The 25,212-nt window shown below is 38.9% G+C and overlaps 1 protein-coding gene across 1 annotated transcript in view; it reads left to right on the forward strand.

Annotated features, from left to right (window-relative positions):
- CNTN1 (contactin 1) overlaps positions 1-25,212 on the forward strand; it is a 271,298-nt gene that overhangs the window by 156,971 nt on the left and 89,115 nt on the right. Inside the window, exon 3 of the mRNA XM_076331302.1 lies at positions 16,025-16,154. Coding sequence (XP_076187417.1) covers positions 16,043-16,154 — 112 coding nt within the window. The 5' untranslated portion in view covers positions 16,025-16,042. The remainder of the gene's footprint in view (positions 1-16,024; positions 16,155-25,212) is intronic.

Raw genomic sequence — 25,212 nt, forward strand, 5'->3', positions numbered from 1 at the left:
AGGGAGCGCCCAAAATAAAATTTGAAAATTATAATTTTTATAATAGATCTAAAAGCCAATCTTGAAAATCTTTACCTTTAACATTTGATGTATCAAGATGAAAATTTCTCAGAATAAGCTCTTTGACATATGGTCTATTGCATAAACTTAAAATGTACCATGAGGCTTGTTTTTTAAGAGAGAAGCAGTGACATCTAGCCATAATACATCGAGATCTATTTTTAATCTTGCTGCTGATGGAATGCTGAGTGGCTGCTGATTATAAAGATCTTTTTCATGCAGGTAGTTTATTTCTGTGTGAATGGAACGTCTTTCAAGATCATTCATAACCCAATATCATCTCAAGACCTTTTGTTATTGATGTAGTGATTATCAAGAAGGTTTTTTACAATCAGTTCTTTCTGTATTTTTGATCTCTTGGTCACAGCTTTGTTTGCAGTTTCCACAGCTGTTTGTAGTATTCAAACATGAAGTAGGCTGGAGGTTTTTTGCTTGTTAGGAGCGATGAAAATTGTTGCTCACTAAAAAATTATCTACTTTGAACCTCACTGGAGCCTAGCAGTTTAATTTGTGGTCTAGCAGTGGCCTTTCCTGAAAGCACTAAAAGGAGGTGCTATAAAATGGAGTTGAACTGCAAGTTCTGGCTTTAGGAACAGGTAGCAAGGCTTGCCAGTCTGAAAACACAGGATCCTACTCTGGGGAAACTGTTCTGTGTGTTCTGTGTGCCAGAACATCATTATCTGCCTTCTTTCTGCAGCTCCAGTTCTTAAAAGACTGTGAGAGCTCAGAGGTGGGTCAGTAAGTTTCAACCAGCTGCCTCAGTGCTTAGTCCAGTACTTTATGCTTTGCAAGAAAGTATTTAGTAGTTACTGAAGACCTCAAGAACTGGGAATGTGGCTGTATTCTTTGCTAAAATTTCACCATACATCCCGTCTAAATCACTCCAGAATCAATTTCCAGCTTTTTGGTTTTATTATGCCTTTCTCTAATAGATTAAAGGACCCTTTTGTCTCCAGTATTTTCAAACCATACTTATGTCCTGTAGCCAGGATATTCCTCAGTTGCCTCCTTGGTATGCCAGACAGGTTGAACAAGGAAAGTTCTTGCCATAAGGCATTTTCTCCACTCCTTTTGTGTATATATATATATATGTATATTTTACATCTCTCCAGACTCCTTTTTTTTCAGTCTCTTTTAATAAATATCATCCAGCATCATAATTATTTACAGTGTTCCAATATGAGTCATATGCTTGTCATTTGAGTCATTTGCTTGTTCCAAGCAAATTTGCCTATTTCTAACGAGCAAATTCACATGATAACTGTACTTCTTAGTTATTTAATCCCTAAGAATCATGCAGTTCTTTTAGCCACAGCATTGTCCTGGGAACCCCAGTTAGATTGCTCGTCCACTGTATCCCCTAGATGCTTTTCAGAGTCGCTGCTGTCCAGAGCGCACCCATTCTGGTTTATGACCTCTGTAATTTATTCCTTTGTGCACTGAATGCGGTGGTTTTCTAAGCATTGAAGAACACTGTGGCCGCTTTGTTCTTATTGTTAATTGTGTTTTTTTGTAAAACCAGACTTTTTTCATTTGCAAGTATAGCAGGAGTGATTTTACATTTACTTCCAAATAACAAATATTATCAAGCTGAACAGGTCAAAAACTTCCTGTGAAATGTAATTTCCTTTTTCATGTCCTTCCTTTGGCGTTATTAGATGGGAAATACCCAAGACTTCAGAGCTTTGGTTGTAGCGTGCAGTAGCGTGCCTGCCTGGTAGCACGAATGTCAATAAAGTTCTGAAAGGGAAGACATCATAAAGGAAGTTTTCTGCATCAAAATATAGTCTCAGAAAGATGCTCTTTAAAACGTCTTCTTGAATTGAAGGAAACTTTTACAATGCCTGCTGTAAGAGGCTAACAAGAGCTGTCAGACTTTTTCCACCTGAGTGTTCTTTTAAGATCTATCCTGTGTCTGTTGGGAGTTAGGAAGAGCAGTGGGTTATGTACCACATAGAAAATGAAAAATGAAATCTGCAAAATCAGTAAAAACAAGTTTGTGGTTTAAACACTAAATAACCCTTTAGAACCATCTTCTAGATACAGATTCAGTTTTGACTACAAAGTTATTCAAAAGATCTTCAAAATATATACAGATTTTAGTCAAATTCATTAAATTGTTTCACAACAGCAGATGATCACTTCCAGATAACCCTTCTTAGAATTTAAAAGAATTGATTACTTGATAAGGTGATGCCAATGTGAAGACTTAACTGATTTGATATTTTAAGTCTAATTTTGACACTAGCTTTTTTATGTAGCTTTGATTTGCAAATATATTGCTTTGCTCTTAGTTTAGTATTAATAACTGTAGATTGTTATGTTTTTTACATTTTATTTTAGCTAAATGGTTTAAATCAAATTTATGAGACATAGAATGAGTCACATTTATATCAGAACATAATGGAGATCCAGACGTCTTGATATTGGTCACTTAAGACTATCACCTGACCATTTCTCTCTGTATTTAATTCAAATGCATTTGGTTTTCATCGTAGGTTCCCACTCTTTGCAGGATAAATACAAATTGCTAAATGCAAGCATTTTTATTAAAAATACTAGTGATGTGTTAAAACAAATAACCTTTAGATGTGCCATGAAGCATAAAATAGTGGTGGTAAAAAAGTATGAGCAATTAATGAAATCATCTGACCCATTATATGTTATAGACATAGCACTATATTATTTTGTGACTAGTAATTGCATACATTAGTAACTGGTTTCTGCAAACTGTATACTGCAAAACACACTTCAAGACAGGAAGATCAATGGTAAACAAAGGAAAGAAAATCTGCTTACTCTGTTTTTTCTCCTCAGTCTAGTCACTTTTCTTCTGATAAGACATGTAGGCAATTATAAAGTGTATTCTCCACGTAATTTACTGGAAGAGTATAGCAGTGTGCCTTAAATAATCTCCTCAACTGTAATCTCAAGTGTCAAATATGATAGCATAGATGAAAGGAGTTTTTCTTTTTGTCTGTATCAATAAATCCATTCTTGACCATGTTGCAGTAGTTACAGGCAAAGGGGGTTTTGCCTGTGTCAAACGGGAGAAATTTAATGTTTATTCAATTCTCATGTACAACAAAGAGGTAAATTAATGTACATTATTTATCACTTTATTGCTGATGCTTGGACTGTCATTTGCTCTTTTCCATCCACGATAAATGTCCATAGAGTTCAGTTTATAAATGATTGAGTAGTCTGCTCATACCAAGCAAATATACAGGAAAAAGCAGGAAGGAAGATTCATTGTTAGGGTAGGTCGTAAAGCTGTCTTTGGTACGCGCTCTATTAGGGGAGCTGTTGCCTCCTGGAGTGAAGGTTGCTGCATGTCTTCTGAAGCTCATCTTTTCATGAAAATCACATAACACTTTATTCCCATGGAAAACCTAACGCACCTCTCAAACATTTAGCTTTCAACATTTTTTATGTCCTGGTATCTGATCTTAATTCTGTTTCTACTCTAAGAAAGTGTAAAGCCGGAGTTAAATTTGAAAAGTAACAGCTTTGAAATGCATACGTCAAAATGATCACACAGAAATTATTCCTGATTTCCTGGTCCCGAGGTCCTAAACTATCATATTATTTCCTTTGTTCCACTGTGCTTCTACTTAAATCCTTCAGTCCCCATATGCCATACTGACAAAGGACTGTATGCTCCTGTCTCTCTCTGTCATCTTGTTTCTGCTTAAGAGTCCAAAGAAAGATCTGCAAAAGTTTGGACTTTAGATCCTGTGGCAGCTCATAAATACTGAAATTTTAGTTCTTCAAAATTGCCAATGCATTTCTGTGGTTACTGTAAAAGAGAAGCCAGATTGCAGCATTAAAATAAACTACCAAATCAAACAGTAATGTAAGATGCCATCTCTCAGTTAAGATAATACTGACTTATTGTCAAATTTCAATATCTTCAAAAAGGAATTTTCAGTTATACCACCAGCACAGAAGCTATCTGTGCTGTGACCTGTGTTAATGAGAAGAAAAAGGTGATATCTAAAACTGCATTGAAAAATGCCTGGTGAGTAATTATATATATCGAATATTTTGCAGGCATTTTCACAAAGTCTGTTTAAGTTTTAGTAAGCAAAGACAATGGACATTGTTACATTTGAACTCTGTTTAGTGCTGAAAATCAGGAGTAGTAAGCACATGAACCCCAACACTACTACATACTGCATCTCATACTTTCAAATTAGAGATTTAATCAAAACAGGTAGGATGCATGTTTTGAAAGGATCATCTCTTTCAGATATACTTTACTGCAGTTTTCATTATACCTGTTTTGTCAGGAGCTCCTAAACAGGGAAAACCCCTGTGTGGGAGACCACGTGTTCCTTGTTGTGAACGCTTCCAGGTCCGTATCAGAAATGCAGTAAATAGAGAATAGCTGTGCAGGACCTGTAGGCAGTTGTTTAATGGAGTCTGTAGGGACTTTATTGCTTTATTGCTTGGAAGAACGTAGAGTTGCTGCAGGATGGTACGGCATTACTTTGCAATCAACACCTTCTAAATGGGAAGGTTATTGTGATTTCTTGGCTTATTGCCATACTGAAATAGCATCTGTGAAAGAATATACTCGTATGTTACGTTCAACAGAATAGTTATCAACTAAAACGTTTGTAATTATTTGGAATTAGTCTATTGGAATGGAATTACTTACTAATGGAACTTTGATAACTAAAGAGAAATGTCTTTTTTTGTGGCTGACTTGCCTAAGCTGTATTTATCTACATATCAAAATGTATTTTTTGTCACAACAATATGAAACTTGGAACAAGATCTCTAAAATGCAGTTTTCTAGGCTTCAGTCCTGCAAACTGATGAGTGTCTCCTGGGAATTTGCTGTATGTGTTCATCCTATATTTAAATATTTGCAGACACTTCAGTAGATCAGGCCTTCGGCTCTCATATACCTGTTTGGTTTTTTATTTAACTTTTTACTCCTTGATATTTAAGAATAAAAAGCAAAGCAGAATGATTTGGATGTATAAAATGAAGTGCTTCTCTCTTTTGACTTTATTTATAGACCTATTAATTGCTTAGAAGTGATCTTAAATGGTTCTCTGGATTCAGTCATTAAACTGATTAGTCATACTTTTTATAATATAATTCTCATACTTTAAACTACTTTCTATACGAATAAACATCATTGTATTACAAAGATAAACTACTGGCATTTTCAGATGTATTGCATTGCAAAGATAAAACACTCAGCAGTGGTGGAGCCAAGCCTGCACGTCATTGTAGAAATTCAGGGTCAGATGCATCTCACCGAACTTTTTGGTTGTTTTTGTTGGGGGTTGCCAAATCCAGTCGCCTGAGGTGCTCAGCAGCTCACACAGTGCATACATACATCTGTACGTGGCTGGCCACGTAGATCAACAGACAGAGAGCAACAGCAGTCGCAAGCAGAATCAGCCCCAGCAGCCTCACACTGTCTGGCTGATCAGGATGAAAGCCTGTTAGTGGAAGGCATGTGTCCATATATAAATGTGGACCCCTCCGGTAGCTGGCCTTAGGCACTCGGGCTGTCCCAGACCTGGCCCTGGATCCCCAGGTGTCCCCAGCTGCTGGCAGCAGCGGCTCCAATACCTGCTCCCAAGCTTCGTACCCAAATTGCTGGCTAGTCTGGCTTGATGTCTGCTGGTGATCGCACACTGGCATACACATCCACACCATACCTATCTACTCCAGTTTTTGCAGTTGCTGGCACCCTGGATACATGGGCCCCTGTGACCTGTGGCCCCTTGTCCAGTTGCCACCACTCAGACCCCTCACACACTCCGGTCTCTCCAATTGCTGCCACCGTGGGCACTTGGGCCCCTTGGGCTCGTGGTCCCACCCCAGTGGTGGCACTTATGCCTCCGTACACTCACATGCGCACTGAATAGGGAGCCCCTCACCCAGGAAATTAGTCGCAGATGGAATTTAATAAGAAAACAGGACACACTTTGGCCAGACAACTGTACTGACCACCCACTGCTGATACGCAACTGGGTCCTCTTGCCCCCTTACTCACCCATTTCCCCACCTTTGTTCCTCCCCCATCCCCCTTGATTTAATCTCAGTGCAATCATGACATCAATATTCTTTCTGATTTGCATGGGAAGATGTGATTTCTGGTGTCTCTCAGGTGTAGTGGTTTTGACACAGGGATTCATCCAAAGGCTGTTCTGATGGTACACGTCCATGTGTTCCCCTTTTCTGACTACGTGTTAAGAGAGATTTCTGTAGATGCTGTACGCCTCTGAGGCTATACTGGGGTTGATAGAGAATATTTGCATGAAAAGTATCAACTAATGATTAGCAGGCAATAAACTAAGCTTTCAAAAAAAGGGGGTTTTTTTCCAAAAAAATCTGAAGACTACAGAAACAATGCTTTAGTTGTAGGTAATGAAACCAATAGTAACCATCATTTGTCTTTTAAAATCTTCGGAATACAACTAAGTCTACCTCATGAGTAAGTATCCTTGAAAAGCAGTCTTTAAAACACAGAGGATCTTTGAAATGGTGGATGGCAGCTCAAACCTGTGAAAAATGCCCATGGATCTCACCAATAGCTATTCTGAAATGTGTAAGCTTAAAACCAAAAGGCACAAATAACGTATTATTCCAAAATCCACCAGTAAATTCTAGTAAACATTGAATTGATTTTGCTTTTTTCTCCTTTTTGCAGCTGCTAGTCTGATTCGAACTGTTTATTCACAGGATGAAAGAGATGTTTTTAAGCATTCTCAACAGTTCCAAGTGATTGATGTAAATTTAAAAAAAGCTACTCTGATTTAAAGAGAGTTGCTAGGAAACATGCAGTTTTAAGATGAAATCTCCCATTGAGCTTGTCTTTGGCTGTACAATAGGAAGGATGTTATAGGGTATCCTGAGTTACAGATTATATGGATAAACTGTTAAATTTTTATGTATATAAATACATCTGCTATGAACTTACTGAATACATGATTCATTCCCATATCTTCATTTACTGATGAATAACAAGGTATTACTAAGTTCAAGAAAATGTGAAAATCAGATAGAAAATGCCAAGAGTATGATAAAGATTTTCATATAATCTTGTTTCCTTTTTCTGAAACATCAAATGAATTTTTTCTTAGAAATGCATCTATTTAAGATTTAACTCCGATATGATGTTCTGAGTAGTCTGTTCTTTCCTTTTCTTTTAAAAACTTTAGCAAGATTGAAGCTCCAAAAGATAACAGCAATTATACACTTAATTTTACTGGAGAAGTTAATGTTTTTTGTCCCTTGAAAGTTGTTGGCCAAAGTAACAAAAAAATTCCTCTTTATCATAAGAAAGAATGGCCGGGTTTAAGAATGGATATTTATTTGTATTCATGGCTGATTTTTTTTTCATGCTGGTTTTACAGCCTTGGGTATGTTTGGTTATCTTGGAGTCAAAGTTAAACTAATTAGGCTTTAAGACACAAATGGAAGCTACTTGTAAGTATAGGAACAAAGTAGTATGCTGTTCTGCGTGATGGTCAGTGCTTGGCAGGAGGTTTATTGATTTTTGTTTGCTGAAATTTTTTACCAGGCAATCTTTAAGGAGCAAAGCCCTTACAGCACACTTTCAGAAAAGTGTGAGTAATGCCTGTGAGTTATGGCAGCAGTAAGTGATCTTTTTATTCTTTACTACCTTAGAAGAAAGAACAGCCAGTTGCTGATAGAGCAAACGGTGTGAATAGGGACTTGGAGGACTGGCTGCCTGACCCTTTGCTGCTGACATGATGATTAAAGACAGTGTTTAGGTACCGCTAAACAACACTTCATTATCTGAAAGTATTTCAAAACAAAACCTTGTTCAGTGACTCAAGAAAAGTAACCAAACCGTATTCATAATTAATAGTAAATCTGAGTTGTTGATCTTACCACAAATTAGAAGATGCCTAACCTTCCTAAAAAAAATGTTTAGAATAGCAATACTAAATGACCCTTCCTTACAGAGTCGTTGATTAACTGCAAGATGAGATAGATGTGTGACCACTGTAAAACCCTTGTAGGGAAAAGAATTAATGTTGATTCATAATGAATCTATGGACGCAAATAAGAAAAATAAGACATCTCATTAGTTGCATGAACTATCTGAGAGAACAAAATAACAGAAAGCCAAAACAAAGAGTGAAAAAACTGAAAATGGGAAGGATGATGTAGCAGGCAAGCAAAGTTCCATAGGGCTTTTTAATTGCCTAACAAAAAAGCAAAAGTGCCTACTGAGCAACTGACTGAAGAAGTTACTGATTCTCGAGGTCTGAATTCTTTGATGTGTAAATATAAAGGAAGCAGGAGAGTTAAGTTCACAGTGTGATTAACTACCAGCGTGTTGTCCTACTTGAAAAAATGGTGCATTAGAAAATTGTCATGGAAAACAGACATCTTGTAACAGTAAGGTTGCCATTCAGATCCCTGGTACCTTCTGTATCTTACAACAATTTCCTGCCAATATATTTGACGTTTTTGTTTTTTGTTACAGGCGCTATGTTTTCTTGCTTTGTAGAATAGACACTATTGCTTTTAAGTGCAAAAGGCATGGCTCAAAACACATCCAGAGAAGGAATTTACTGTCTTTTTGGTGCTTGATTCTTGAAGAGAAGTCACAGCTTCCAAAGAAGGGGGCAGGGAGGGGAGAAAAAGGGTAACTCTGAGCCAGAGTATATTGCGGATCATCCATGTGCCAGGACATGAGTTCTTTTAAGCCTATCAACATGAGAGTTTAAGTGGAAAAGGCGGCACAAAGAGTAAATTTATAAATATTTGTAAAAGAATGGAAGTTTTGTATTGCACTCTAAAGTTAAGGTTTCCCTGTCATGGTTTAACCCCAGTCGGCAACCCACACAGCCGCTCGCTCACCCACACCCCTCCCAGTGGGATGGGGGAGAGAATCGGAAGACCAAAAGTAAGAAAACTCATGGGTTGAGATAAGAACAGTTTAATACTTGAAATAAAATAATAATAATAATAATAATAATAATAATAATAATATCAACAGCAATAATAAATTGTAATGGAAAGTAAAACAATGAGAGAGAGAGAGAGAGGAACAAAACCCAGGAAGGGGGGGTGGGAAATCCAAACAAAAAAAACCCAAGAGGTGATGCAACCGCTCACCGCCTGCCGACTGCCGCCCAGTCAGTCCCTGAGTGGCGATGGCTGCCCTCCGGCCAACTCCCCGCAGCTTACCTACTGAGCATAATGTCATATGGTGTGGAATATCCCTTTGGCCAGTTTGGGTCAGCTGTCCTGGCTGTGCCCCCTCCCAGCTTCTTGTGCACCTCTTCACTGGCAGAGCACAGGAAGCTGAAAAGTCTTTGACTTAGTACAAACACTGCTTAGCAACAACTAAAACATCAGTGTGTTGCCACATTATTCTCATGCTAAATCCAAAACACAGCACTATGCCAGCTACTAGTAAGAAAATTACTCTATCCCAGCCGAAACCAGGACATTCTCATTGAAACTTGGGCCAAGCCCTATAACAACCCTGGAGTCCTCATCACCTCCGAGACATTGGTTCTCTGTGTTTCCAAGTCAATGTTTATTAAACAAAAATACAGAGCTGGTTGAATTGTCCACTAGTGATAGAATCACTTATTAATTTAGCCTGTCTAAATATATTAATGAACTGATCCTGTGTTTTGAAATTTATTTATTTAGCACCTGTAAGCAGTAGAAAAAAAAATTTTGAGTAGCTGGGGGGGGGGGGGATTAGACTGCTCTTTGCTCCAACTTAGTGGTTATTTGTTATGTTATTGCATGTTGTCCTTGAAAGTGTAAATTCTGCTGAAGAAGAGTATCTTATCTATGGGCCATCAAATTGATGGGCTTCTTAGCTGGCTTTCATTCATGTGAAATGGTGAGGGTAGCTGTATTCTTTAAATCGGATGGTGTGTAAAATACTAGAAGCATGACTGTTGGTGATGGACTGTTTGGGCCAGCGGGCAGTATTGGGGGCAGTGGATTTGAACTAGCATTTCCATTTGAACAAATCTGGAAAAAACGAAGAGTATAATTATAGAAATCAAAGATGATCAGAAGGAAATGAAGTGTTTCTACAAGCCTTTGTGAAGGGAGCTAAAGCCTCTCCTGGACTCTGAAGAGATAGCCAGCTATCATCAAAAATCTTCTGTAGATGCAGCAGTGCTGTAAGAGCAGGGCTGGCTTGGAAGTTTACTTACAGTAAACCCAGACCACTGTAATGAGATAAATCTGTGCAGTGGTAAGGAACTTGACTGTCATCACCTTTCTGGTAATAGAGAAGTCTAGTAAACACTAGTGGCTAAGGTACTGGTTTCAGAAATAAATCAAGGGGTTGTGGGTTATGGTTGAGAAGTCAGACTTTTGAATAAGATGTAGTGCCCCTTCTAATGGCACAGTCTAACCTAGAATGCCAAAACTTGTTGATTGATCACAAAGTTAAATTGCGAAGACCAAAATAGTAGAAAAGAACAAAGGGTGATACCATAAATAATATACAATGTACATCATTATTTTTCTTAAATTTAAAAGTTTCTTGGTTATTCTATATACTGAGCAACTAATAAGATTTATGAGGAGTTAGTTATCATAGCAAAAAATGCCAACTCTTTTAAGAAAATCAAGATAATGAGCAATTAGATGCTTACTAAAATCACTAAGAGAGCCTGAAGTAAAAACAAATACAAAACACTGATTAGGTTGAAGTATTGTGTGGCTCCTAAAAGGCTTTGATTATAACTTGCCACTGTGTTAATTTACTAGTGAATTATTGCAATTATATATATTCATGTTTTGAAAAAGGGTGGAGAACCGGAGATTTCTTCCAGATCGTTGTATCTATTTATAGTCTGATCTGGACGGAATCTCTACCAATTCTAAAACTTGAATGTGTATAATTATCATAATATACCAGGAAATGAGAATCGTAACAAGGATCTTGATTTACCTCTCCTAGCTAAGTGTACCAAGCCAGAGCTCCTAAACGCTTTCCTTTGCCCCCCTCTCTGCCCGTTCAGCACTTGGGGTTCCTGAGAGGAGCCCTGAGTGGGTGTCGGGGGCTGATGCAGCGATCACACCGCTCCCACGCTGAAAGCCTCAGCAAGGGAGGTTCAGGGAAGATCTTGCCATGGTAAATGTTGAGATTTACTGGCAGAGGCGACTGCTAATCCTCATGCACCTTCATCCACCTATATCTCCATCTCCATCGCTTTCCCTCTCTGCCTTTTGGGTTGGTTTATTGCTTCCATCCTCCCACACATTACTTACATGTCCCACATGACATCCCTCCCCTCTGTAACACTGAGTTCTGTTTCTTTGCTTCCTCTTCAGACCTGAAGAAAGCCACACAGCATATGGAAGAAAATGTACACATTTTCCTAAAGTGCATTTAGAGAGATTAAAGAATCCTTACAATTGGGTAGTATAGAGAAGCAGGTCTACCCTTGTGTCCTGGGAATACCTCTCATCCTAATGAAGCATCACGAGACACTGCAGGCGTCCAGAAGCATTCTGGGAGGTCCCTGTGTTCAAAATTGAACGTGCTTCCTATTCAGCAGCCAATGACCCAGTTTTCCCCCACCTCCTGTGGGAGGATTGCACTCCAGACAGCTCACCAGAGGAGTTTTCTTGAATCTAGCAAGTCAAAGGCCCTGTAGTGGTGACTGGCTCTTTTGGGAAACAGAGCAGTCAAAAGGGACATAAATGTGTTAATGGGCATTAGATAGTAATTAAACTTGACACAGTTGCAGTTAAATGCCTGCTCATTTTATTACATATTTTAAAAATGTCTTACTTGTTTGCTAAAATTATGATGCTTTGTTGTGAGAAAAGAAGGATGATGTACGGTGCAGACTAAAAGGAGTATGTCCAGGCATGCAGTCACTCTCTGCTTTTACAGGGGAGAAAAGTGAGTCGTACTGATGACTGTTCTTTTGTTCAGGAATGATTTTTACTTAGGCAACAATATCCTTCTCACTCTGTGAAGGGAAAAGGTTGAGAGCTGTAAAGCGAGAGAGGCAGTAGATAACGCTGCGTGAGCACCGCAGCCCACAGTGCTGCCTCCGGCACGAGTGCTGCTGCCTCAAATACACCTGGAGTCTTCCTTGGGCAGCTGGGTGGTGACATCGTGTACAGCCATACTACTTCAGACATACAGACGATAACCTGCGTGCTGCCTTATCTCATAGCAGGCAGTTCTGCCAAAATTCAGCAGAGCGATGTGCAACAGCCTCACTTCTTGTCCACAAGCTGAGGTGAATCAGAAGGGATGGATGTGCTATACATACAGAACCCACTCAGCCAAAAGAAGTGAGAGCAAGGAAAGGATTTTAATCCTGGCAGGGTGGATATTTTTGTATCTGAATAAAATGAGGTATTTATAGCATTTACTGACACAATTTTTAGTTACTGTAATTTGAACCAGTGTTCAAACCATTTTTTCCTGAGCCAACAGAAAGGAATTTTTGGAGAGCTAGAGGACAAGGTAACTTTCCAAAATCAAACCTGGATTCTGCAAAAGAGAGGGAGGCGGGATCTTCTGCCTGCAGTGGTGCCTGTAATGTCAGAGAGAGAACACAGGTTTACTCTTAACAGTTTCATCTCTAAATACGTTTGAACACAGTTATTATCACCATGACTTACTGTGTAATTACCGTTGTTCCCAACAGAATTCCTGTTTCATTGCTGTTTAATTATGTGCATTATTTCAGCGTAACTATGCAGTTTAACTCATGTCACTTGGAAATAAATGTTCCAGGTGAGGCAGTGTCATAACGCAAGACACTTCATAGCCAGGATATGGTTCCTGGAAAAGTATAGTCGTTAACGTTGATGTAGCCTACCACTGTCTTTTGGAGGAATCATACAGACACAGTAGTTCATACCTTGGTCATTTAAGGTAGATGCCTGAAATAACAGTTGTGAATATCCTTTGTGTGACAGAATCTGAAGAAACTTTAGTGCCAACAGAAGTGGGAGGGTAAAGATCTTTACTAAATTCTTCCCCTTGGATCCAGCTACAGGAAGCATATGCATTTGTTGCCAACATAAGAGCCTTTTTCCAGGGAATATGTCTAAATAAATCTCGGTTCTGGGGATCACTGTTTAGCTCTTGTATGTGTTGTGCTGAGCACTGTTTTCATGTAACAGCCATGAATTTAGGGTCATGGCAACTAACACAGTTTTGACCTGTTTGTTAAAGATTTCATTCACTAAAAAAAGGAAAAATGTGAAGTGCAACAGCTCCTGTAATTTCTGAGCCAAAAAGATTCTCTTGTGATATTTCTTGCCATTTTCTTACACTATGAGTTTAATAAAACACCCCATGCAACTTTCCTCTAAGGAAAGCTCGCTATCTGAGGCATGTTCAGATAAACATCTTCTTAGCATTATTCTGAGGAAGAAGGGACAAGTGTAAGGCCCTGATGGCCAAGACATGTTCCTAGCCACCTCAAGGAGAGACATGAGACACGCACACTGAGACAGGCCTGTCCAGCAGCAGCTCAAACCAGAGGCTCTCTGTTAATCAGAGCAGCATTTATCCCAAGCATACTTAGGGAGTCAGATATGTTTGTACATGTGCTTTGAAATTCAAAACTGCCCATTTCTTGGTGTTGGAGGTGGGAAACAGGGCAGTTTCAAAACAAGATCTAAAACATTTGGATTTTGGAAAAAGAAAACAATTTAGTAAAAATTTTGACCTGGAAAGAGTAAGAGTCTTGGTAAAAGGTAGAAGCCGCTATCGGAGTCATCGGTACTTGGCATGGGAAGCTGGAAAACAGTAGCATCAAGATTATATCCTGCCAAAAGTGACAATGCTGTGTTAGCATGCATGGCTAATATGTCCTAGGATGCATGTTACTGAAGGGTATTCAAGTATGTATAAGCATATTTTATAATGAAATAGTAGCAAAAGTAATATACTGAGAGGAATGGATGATATCAGCATGTGCCTGAGGTACAACAATAATCTGTCAGTGATAAGCTGGAAGCCTTGCTTTGTGTGAAGGTCGTAACTTAGCCAGTGCTACAGCAGAACCAATCAAGAGAAGAAGTATGAACAAGATGTGATGGATGTAAAAGATGCATTTATATATTCATGGCAAGAAATCCATTAAACAAAATGGAAAATTGCACACAGCAAACATGATGACACATTGCCCTAAAGAAATAGATAACAGCCACCAGCCAGAAAGAAAAAGCTAACAAAATATTCTGATTGAAAGAAGTAAAAAATGTTACAGAAGTAAAGTATTCTGGAAAATAGTATCTAAATTTTTAAAGTTTTCAAAAGAAGCTGCATGTTTCTTTAGCTCAGTTTTAGTATATATACAGGCAGAGTTTATCCTGTAGGGAAAAGAGAAAATTTAAATTACGACATTGCAATAATGATTATATTCAACATTTATAAGGAAACTCGTAAAAATTAATACCGCCTTTCCAGAGGATCATGAATTGTGTATTAAAAGTTTAGACAAAATAAATGGATCCTGAAAGAGATTCACATACTTCGGTTTCACTGTAATTTTCCTTTTACATACTTTGAAATCATTAATTGTAATGTATTATTTACTGAGATCATAGAATCATAGAATCATAGAATCATTGAGGTTGGAAAAGACCTCTAAGATCATCGAGTCCAACCGTCAACACAACACCACCATGCCCACTAAACCATGTCCCTAAGTGCCTCATCTACTCGTCTTTTAAATACCTCCAGGGATGGGGACTCAACCACTTCCCTGGGCAGCCTGTTCCAATGTTTAACCACTCTTGCAGTAAAGAAATTTTTCCTTACATCCAATCTAAACCTCCCCTGCCGCAACTTGAGGCCATTTCCTCTCGTCCTATCACTTGTTACTTGGGAGAAGAGACCGATACCCACCTCGCTACATCCTCCTTTCAGGTAGTTGTAGAGAGCGATGAGGTCTCCCCTCAGCCTCCTTTTCTCCAGGCTAAACAGTCCCAGTTCCCTCAGCCGCTCCTCATAAGACTTGTGCTCCAGACCCCTCACCGGCCTCGTTGCCCTTCTCTGGACACGCTCCAGCACCTCAACGTCCTTCTTGTAGTGAGGGGACCAAAACTGAACACATTAGTCAAGGTGCGGCCTCACCAGGGCCGAGTACAGGGGCACGATCACTTCCCTACTCCTGCTGGCCACACTATTTCTGATACAGGCCAGGATGCCATTGGCCTTCTTGGCCACCTGGGCACACTGCCGGCTCATGTTCAGCCAGCTGTCGACCAACACCCCCAGGTCCTTCTCTGCTGGGCAGCTTTCCAGCCACTCTTCCCCAAGCCTGTAGCGCTGCATGGGGTGGTTGTGGCCGAAGTGGAGGACCCGGCACTTGGCCTTGTTGAACCTCATACAGTTGGCCTGGGCCCATCGACCCAGCCTGTCCAGGTCCCTCTGCAGAACCTTCCTGCCCTCGAGCAGATCAATGCTCCCGCCCAACTTGGTGTCGTCTGCAAACTTACTGAGGGTGCACTCAATCCCCTCATCCAGATCATCGATAAAGATATTAAACAAGACCGGCCCCAGTACTGAGCCCTGGGGAACACCACTCATGACCGGCCAATGATGAAGGAGGATAGAATCTGGACTCTCCTTATTTTATTGCAAACTATGTAATATTTTAATATTTCTAATAACGTGAAGTGTTCACAGGGAGAGGATCTGGCTTAAGAAGTTTTGGTTTAGGAAGATGAGTCTAAAAGAGGATGTTCAGTATTAACATTTACTATATTACTTACTGTCACCGGCAGATCTGAGTACTCTTAAACAGTGTGTTCTCTGAATAAAAGAGATCATGAATTTGATCCAGGAAATTTGATAATGCATTTATTATTCAGAAGACTCTATCCTATATTAACTCTTAAGTATTCAGTTTAGACAGATAGTATGGCAAATGAAATGTGGTATGAGATAAAGCCTTATGTCTGAATTATTCACTCCTTTTTCTTTCTGTCTAATCAGGTATTTTTAGCTCTCTGAATGCTGGTGTTGCAAGGCACAATTCTTTTTGCGATAATCACTGGACAGAAGATAACCATGTGGCTCTTCATCTATCATCTTATTACACCCTGTTTCGTCTTCTGCCTGGCAGGTAAGATGACCTCCCATGTTAATTCATTTAACTAACTGTTGTCAGTTTTATGCATTTCAAGGTCAATTATGCTGTTTGTATGGCTTTAATTTATTTGTGCAGATACATTGAATTACTAAATGTGAATGATGAAGCTATAAGGAAACATACTTACTACAGTGGACACCATAATTAAAAGCTTGAGAAAATACAGATCTGGACTTTAAATTTGGTTTTGTCTATTCTAATTATTTATCTAGATTATAAAAATATATCAACCATCTATTTGTGCACAGATGATCAACATGAATAGAAGAATGGAAATATGCCCACATGAAGAGGCACTAAACACAAAATCATATTATATAGACACCATCTAAAATTTATAAAATCAGCATCCTTCCAGCACAATACAGTGGTAGTTTTCATAATACAGTGGGGCAAAACTGCATATACTGACTTTAATTTGAAATTACAATGGGAAAACTTTTCGTAAATAGAGATGGGACCATGAACATTAAAATTTTCAGGTGTCATATTTCTAATATCTGAAATTACAGATATGTTTGTAACTGAAATTTTCGTTCAGTTCTAAGAGGTGGGAGGAGCTCTTTGGAAAGTAAATATTCAGAATTAAAATCTAGTTACTGTTCCAACTGTTCTGAACAACTTTGAGATTTGTAAAGCCTGTTTCAGTTTTCCATGCCAATTTAAATGAATGCTGGTTTTTAGTTGCTATCAGGAATTAGATTGCCAGCATAAATGAGCTCTTCTCAAGAAAGAAAACATTTTGCTTATGTACAGACTGCATGAACTGAGATCTGAGCATGTAAAAACCAGAATAATTAAATTGTGCATACGTGAAATACTGACTGAGGCTTGAAAAGTGCAAATACTGTCTATTAATGATTTGGTTATTTTCAAGGTAGGCTGGAGATCCTTCCCTACTTTGAGGAGAAAGTTACTCATAAAGCTAGTTCTACTGCGTTTCATAAAATATTCTTGTGTTTCTCTGGGTTCTTTATGTAATTAATGAGTCCCTAATTGAAACGGGCTGTTCATAGTCTTGCTTAATCTGTCCTACCATTTCAGGCATCGCCTCAATTTCACTATCATGAGACCATATTGTTTATATTATTGAGTCAAAAAATCTGATTAATACTGTGATGTAAACTCATTGCCTTTAAGAAATTACTCCGTATCTCACAGGAGTGCCTTTTGTTTTAGTGAGAACACTATTTTATTCTATGAAGGGTTTGAACTTAGTTCTTTACTCCATGTCTGAGTTTTCTGGAGGATATACTGTTACCTAATAAAAATCAAGACCTTTAAAGTGTTGTGATCTCATGCTTACAATGTATTTATTATGTGTTTCAAGGGTGTTTTCTTTGTTAAGATACGAAGGTTGCTGGTGGCACTAAAATTAAAATTCATCACTTTAATACTGGGCTTTTCCTGAAAAAAGAGGCTGTCAACTGCCGTTAGTAATGTTTCACATGTGATTTCACTCTGGACACGGTGACATCAAACAAAACCATCAGCTGCAGTATCCAAGCAAGCGCTGGACATTGGTTGATATAAAAGTTGAGTCAATCACTGAGAACAAACGTTCAGTTAATTTCTTGACGGGCAAGGCCAGATGATTAATGCTATTACTTGTGTATTATGCACATTGCAGTTGTGCCCAGAAGCTAGAAATCTTGGCACCAGAATGCACCTCCTGGCAGTTGCCTTAGAATGACATGGGAAGATTGTGTGCTATGAGTGTCACGAATAAGTGACTTAGGAAGAACAAAGATGGGTATGATGGTATTGCATGCATTTGGAGTATGCATTGATATATTCTTAGCAATGTTTGTTTGATCTTTTGCTTGACTAATTGGCTATGTTAGGCTATAATTCCTCTCAGAAGAATAGGAGACATTGGTGTGAAAGGTTTTGAATGGGGCCAGGTTCTAATAGTGCTGTTCCCAGTTCAGAGAAACTTCTTAACTTATCTTCTGTTATGGAATAAATCCAGGACTTGCTTGTGTTTTTCATCAAAAGCCAAAGATAAGACCTACCACTATGTCTAAAGATATGGCACCATCCTCCAATGTGGAAGATTCGTGGTCTTATACAATCAGAAGCAGTTTGTTATTTTCGGTGTATTATTGCAAGGCTGAGTAGCACGCACTCTCTCCTCTTGGACCTGCTCTATTTTGCACAAATAATTAAATTTGCGTTGAGAGGAAGTCTGCTTCTGTCATCTAGGATTAGGGCACACTTCTGGATTATATAAATCTGATGTTGCAGTCTTTGCTCTGTCCCAGCTCTTGAATCTTGCTGGGGGTTTCTCATTTCAAATGAGTGCTAGAGCTGCTGGCGGTTAGTCTTAGCAAATTTTCCTTTTCAATGTATTTCTTGGCAATGAAATGTCATGGAAACCAGAAAATACATAGCTGCAGTAACCAAGATGAAATATAAGGGGTTGCTTGGGAGTGTTCACAATATGGTTAAAAAGTGAAAGATAGATACTGTAGAGAAAGAAGGAGCACAATTAGGGTGATCAGGTCAAGTTGTAGGAGGTGTTCTTGCACACATGATACTATCAAGGAGAATGCTGGCAATGTCAAAAGTAATGGAGAATGTGGGAATCGGGAACAGTTTTTGAGTAAAGATCATGAGTTCTCATTTCAATAACAAGACAGACCAAGGACCAGAGTGAAGAGACAAGTTAGCTGGGAGCAGATGTTGAAAGCAGAATATTAAAAAGTTGCTTTAGCACTTTTTAACAAAACATGAGGTTTCTTTGGAAGTATATTTGGCTCACCTTGCCTCCTGTGGTGCTGGACCCACAGTTCTAGGTGGTTCTACCATGTAAGTTGCCTTTGGGCAAACCGATCCCTGGCTCTGGAGCCACCAGTCAAGGTTTTTGCAACCCATGGCTCCTAAACAGACCTACTATATTAACTGCTCTGGAGCCAGGAAACTGGTAGCTGCCAAGGTCAATGTTCTTTGAGACATCTTACCATATGGTCTGTCCCAAGTTCAAAGATATCAGCCAAGCAGCCTGAAAGTATTGTGAATTCATACTTTTGATTGAGCTTTGAGAGCTTCCAGAATTACCTGCTAGAAGTATTTGGGAAACAAGGAGCGAGGAAGCTGAAAACCTGAAAGCTGCGCTGACTTGAAATGTTCAGAATTTGGTCTGAACGGGTGACAGTTATTGTGACACTCTGTAAGCTAAGGATTTTTACCTGTTTTCAAATAGATCTTTTTCCTGCTGCAGGAAATAAAAAAGATTTTTTCTCAAACTGACATACATATTTTTTAGAAATTTGGAGTTGGCCTTGGAATAAAACACTTGACTTTTAGCCAGTTCTGTTTTGTGGTAATCAGAGGCAGAAGATGAGAATTGTTACAATGACCGGCCATTTCCCATCAGTGGAGAATGTGCACTTACTTGACTGAAGGGAAGCAAACATTACACGAATCAGTGCATCGGAAGCTTAGGCAGGGTCATCTTCTGGAATGAGACAGGAGCAATATTTATTTTCGAGGTCAATTAGTGCTTGAAGTGTAGTCTTGCAGATATAAATTGATGAAAAAAACCATAAGTAATTTGGTCTTTCACTTACTGATAGAACAGACAGTTATAATGAGGGTTGTTTTTCAGAGTGCACTTTGAGCAGTGCAAGGCAAATGAGAGCAGCAAATCACTCCTCAGGGAACATTGTGATGATTGTCAGTCCACTGCCAAAAAGTTATTTCATGCCTATTACTTGTAATATTTGACTCTTCTCCTCTTTCCCCTGACATCTGGGCTCCCGCCAACATATTTCTAAGTTGCCTTTGAGTTCCTGTTAAATTCATATCCTATTGCTAAGCCTGAATTTTAGACATTTCTTTCATCTAGCACATCCCATATAAATCAATGAACCGAAGTGTATATTTACTTGGGATAATAACCTTGCACCAAAAGAATTAAGAGTCTGTTTCAGCAACAGGGTTGTTTTGTTTCTTCCTCCAAAAGACTAATCAAAAACTGCAAAGGCCCTATATTTTATTGTGCTTAATGAATACTTGATTACATTTGGTTGTAAGAGGAATCAATAGCAAAAAATGTTACTGTGTTCCTCCAAAATTTTATTTCTGATCAAACTGTTGTACTTTTTACCTTTCGATTTCATAGTGCAGAGCCAGGCAGTACCTGAGTTTGGGTCAGATCAGGCCTCAAAAGGCAGCTTGTCACTCTAGCGACTATTTTGGTTTTTGCAAAATGACCTGATAGTCCTTTTTTGATGAAAAATGTCAAAAGCAATTCTGCTATTTAGGGAACCTAATGCCTTATTTTCAAAAATCACTAGGACCCCGAGCTTCAGTGAAGGCTAGGAAAGTCAAAAAGCCAGTAATACACAGGGCTTCTCAGTGCAGGGCAGTTACTTCAATGTGTACATGAGGATGCGATTAGACAGCATGCTGAATTTCTGAGTACATTGCTGGTATTTCATATGCACTTGGAAGGCTTGTGTGGGGAGATTGTGCAGGGTAGCTACTGCCCTTTACCTTCGTTCTTAATTGCTGAGCACTGGCTTTCCCACGAGATCAACATCTTAGGCTCTTAAGTCGCTTTTGAAGTAACACTTGTGTTTTTGAGGAAGAATCACCTAAATTATTTAAGTATCTGATAGGCAAATGTGGGTATGTTTAAAAGTACTATAATAGGTCTGGTAGTCTGGGAAGAGAAGCAAACTGTACCCTGTCATTCTTAGGCATAAGTGGAGAAACTTGCTCTGCCAAGGGTTGGAGCTTTTCATACATGAAATTAATCTCTCACATATGAGAGAGGAGTAATTCTCCTGCTCTTTTCGGTCCAGAAAAGTAGAGGCAGCCTTCCCAAAGACAATCTAACCCTTTCGTATAATATGAAGTGGGACTGCATGAGTGGTTACTTCTTCTGTTTGAGTGCTGACTGGTTCTTGGAAACTGACGTCCCTTTAGCGTCTTGCTGGCTTACTCTGGTACCTCTTCTCCATCAGGATGATGGAATCTTCTTTATAGACCACGAAATGCTACATCATGAGTTTTGTGGACATGAACACGTTACTGCTTCAGCACATAAGCTTCCCATGAATGCCAAGTGCAGCTTTTCCCACTTGATTATGAGAGAAGTAAAAAAAAAATCCAACCCTCAAACCTTAAATTATATATAGCTTGGAATTTCTCTGGAACAGCAGGTTCAAAAATACATGTTATGAACTGAGGGCCAGAATCTACATTATTTAAAGCTTTTTACCACAACATATGGCATTATTCACAATTGCTAAAGAGAGATGCGCTTTTTCTTCTAAAATACAAAATGGATGAATATACTTAATACCTGTTTACCTTGTCTGCCATGTCCCTGCTTGGATCTTAGAAGACCATTTCATGCCACTGCAGAGTGTCTGACATTTGTAAATAAATAATCATCATGTGTTTTGTGATCATAATGCTCAGAAACTTGGAAGTGCCTTGTTTACATTCATGTGAGCCCGGTAGAGATATTTTGGCTCATTCGCAGACCATCTTGTTTCTGAGCATGAGCTTTTCAGGTACTAGTAGGTCCTCATTTCCATGACATATTGAAAACAGTATGAGATCTACCTTAATATCAAATGGTTTCTAGGCTTGCGGTGCTGATACGGGGCCTGACGACTTAGTGATAGCTGAGATAATGAATGCGTCCATGGCTCTTCTGTTCAGCATCCATTAGCATTCAAGGTTAATTCAGCCATGCGCTGTGCCAACAGATCTTTATGAAGATGTCTCTCGTGAAAATATGTAACAGGATACAACGATGTCGGTTAGATCAATACTAATGAGAGTGATACCAAATGACTGTCTTGAGCAGCCACCTTTGGCAATGTTAAATGCCAGGGAAATAGAGAGGTGTACAGGAAGCAGGAACAGAAAGAGAAGGAGAAGGCTCATTAGAAAATAAAAGATGCTAATTAAAATAATATTATATCAGTGCGCAGTGGGAGTGATGGGATCTTAAGGTTTTCCACCTGTTTTAGCTTCTTTCTGACACTGACCTTTGGAAAACTTTTCACTGTGATTTGCCATTGATATTCACGTTACAATTTGTGGTGTTTTTAGAATCCAGTTGATTCTTATTCAGCAGAGGACTTGAACACGTGCTTAAGATCGCATTCATATGTAAGCTTGTTGATTTGGCTCAAATTATGTGCTTAAATTTTATGATGGATTGAGTTCCTGAAAGAATATGAGAGGCCTTTAATGAACGTAAATCAATGCTGTCTCATTATTATTTGTTTTAAGCAAACAGTATTACCATTTTACCCTTCTTAAAGATGAAATTAAAGATCTTAGTATTTCCAGCAGAAGCTCTGTATCAGAAATAGTGTGGCCAGCAGGAGTAGGGAAGTGATCGTGTCCCCGTACTCGGCCCTGGTGAGGCTGCACCTCGAATACTGTGTTCAGTTTTGGGCCCCTCACTACAAGAAGGACGTTGAGGTGCTGGAGCGTGTGCAGAGAAGGGCAACGAGGCTGGTGAGGGGTCTGGAGCACAAGTCTTATGAGGAGTGGCTGAGGGAACTGGGACTGTTTAGCCTGGAGAAAAGGAGGCTGGGGGGAGACCTCATCGCTCTCTACAACTACCTGACAGGAGGTTGTAGCGAGGTGGGTGTTGGTCTTTTCTCCGAAATAACAAGCGATAGGACGAGAGGAAATGGCCTCAAGTTGTGCCAGGGGAGGTTTAGATTGGACATGAGGAAAAATTTCTTTACTGAGAGAGTGGTGAAACATTGGAAAAGGCTGCCCAGGGAAGTGGTGGAGTCCCCATCCCTGGAAGTATTTCAAAGATGTGCAGATGAGGCGCTTAGGGACATGGTTTAGTGGGCATGGTGGTGTTGGGTCGATGGTTGGACTCGATGATCTTAGAGGTCTTTTCCAACCTTAATGATTCTATGATTCTATGATTCTCTTGTAGCCATCCCTTAGTAAAACTGTTACCATCTTTTGTTGAAAATATATTTTCATTACAGTGGAATTATTAGGCATTTTTCCATCAAAAAATTATTGCTAACCTTCTTACAATTATCTTCAAAATGAATTGATTTATGCGCCGACATTCTGAAAGGAAAATTAATGCTGTTTTGCCTTTTCTTTTTTAAAGCAAAATGGTAATTTGTTTGTTAAAGTTTGCTCTTGAAGAGCATTCAAATCTTTCTCCCTTTATTTTTCAGTACTCCCTTCTCGTATATGGAGGTTTGGTATTCTGGTCTTGGAGCTTGGGATTTTTTTACTATGGGATTGAATACATGTACAGAAGTGTTTGCAGGATTAGGGCCTTAGGATACATCCACTGTAGTTTCTGAACATATGGATTTGTAGGCATATATAGCCCCGCATGTTTTACTGCCAGCCCTTCACTGTATTTCAGTGATATCCATCATCATTTCCTCTGTTAGTTTCTTTTGCATATGGTACCTTACACAGTAACGTTCTTCTGTTTGACACATGCAAGTTGTTCCTCCTGAGTAAAGCACCTTTTAAATGGTGCTGGATCTGGGAGCCCTTCCAGAAGCCTGAGTGCCCTAACTACTGGTTAAGGGAATGCTTGCTCCATTTTGTTTAACCAGCTGTTTCCCTTATTAAGACTCAATTACTTCTCTATTTTTTTGTGTTTTAATTTAAGGATTTAGTGAGGTTAAGAACACTTCAGAACAAATAAGGCAAATACACAAATGGGCATCCATTAAAAATCTCTTGCACGTGAGTCACAGTATGTGAATCATTTGAGTGAAGTGACTTGATCTTACATTTGACTTCCCATTAAATCCACTTTCCCAATGAATTGCCACATAATTGTATATCCACCATTTCTGATGAATCACTTGAAATATATAACTTTTTTAAAAATTGGTAAAGTATTAATAACTTTGTAAATAAGGAAGAAGTTAAAAGATTATTTTTACTCCTAAGTGAAGAATATTCCACAGCTCCTGCATGAAATATAGATTATAATTACCCTATAAGCCAACATGAAAAGGTCTATCTTGTAAATAATGTAGAAAATGGAGATGTGCTTCAAATCAGTATATCAAATTAGAAAGTGAGAGTAAATGTTAATTTATAACATTTTTGCTTATTCTCATACTAGCCATACAAAGACAGAATGATGCACAAGTGTCCTAACATGGTTTAGTGACCTGTCTTTGAGAGACATTGTTATAAAAAACAGTAAAATTACAGTATACTATTCCCTTTGGGAATTTTCTGTTTTCTTCTACTTTTCTGTATTCAGATTAGATAAAGAACTGATTATGCAGAATGCGAGAATGAGTGTATTGAAAAGACAGGTAACAGTCTGTACAAATAATATAATTAAATAAATTGCAAGAATTATCCATTTCAGGTTCCCTACAAAATAACATCTCAGATCAGGTATGAAGTAACTCCCTGTGTACTTGTGGCAACTGTCCATGAGCAGAAGAAAATAGATATATTTGAATTAGGGTAGTTGTTAAATGTTAACTGTGAAGTAATGTGTAATTATTAGTAGCTGCATCTACCAGTAAAAATAGTGGTCTTTTTTTTCCTGTTCCAAATTTTCTGCCATGTGGTACAGAAGTCCTGATTAAGATCATCAGCTCTTTCCTTCTTAGTGTGTGTTCCCTGCCTGTGTGATACATATCAGCCTTATGATTCCCAGTGCTGAAAGTTGCAACAAAAGTCAGAGGAATTGTACTGTGCTCGGTTTGCTGTGCTGCAACTTGCTTTTTTAACCTGGTGTCCTGGAAAACAACGCACCAGCGGCCAATTCTCACCTCGTCGGCGCCGATCCAGGAAATTCCTAACTCTCTGAAGCTATCTGAGTGTAGAACTGATAGAAAAAAGAGAAGATCATGATTGAACCTAGAAAGAGTCATTAAAAGTTGTTGTTGTTGGTGGTGAGTCTGACTCTGTTAAATGAAGTACTACAGCATGAGTAAGATGCCTTACTTCAGCCATGATGTGCGAGCTGCCTGGGGTTACCATTTTCTCGGCTCTTTTATAAAATAGAAAATTGCTGAACTCATGAGCTGTCTTC

This window comes from Aptenodytes patagonicus, chromosome 1, assembly GCF_965638725.1.
Source record: "Aptenodytes patagonicus chromosome 1, bAptPat1.pri.cur, whole genome shotgun sequence".
Lineage (NCBI taxonomy): Eukaryota > Metazoa > Chordata > Aves > Sphenisciformes > Spheniscidae > Aptenodytes > Aptenodytes patagonicus.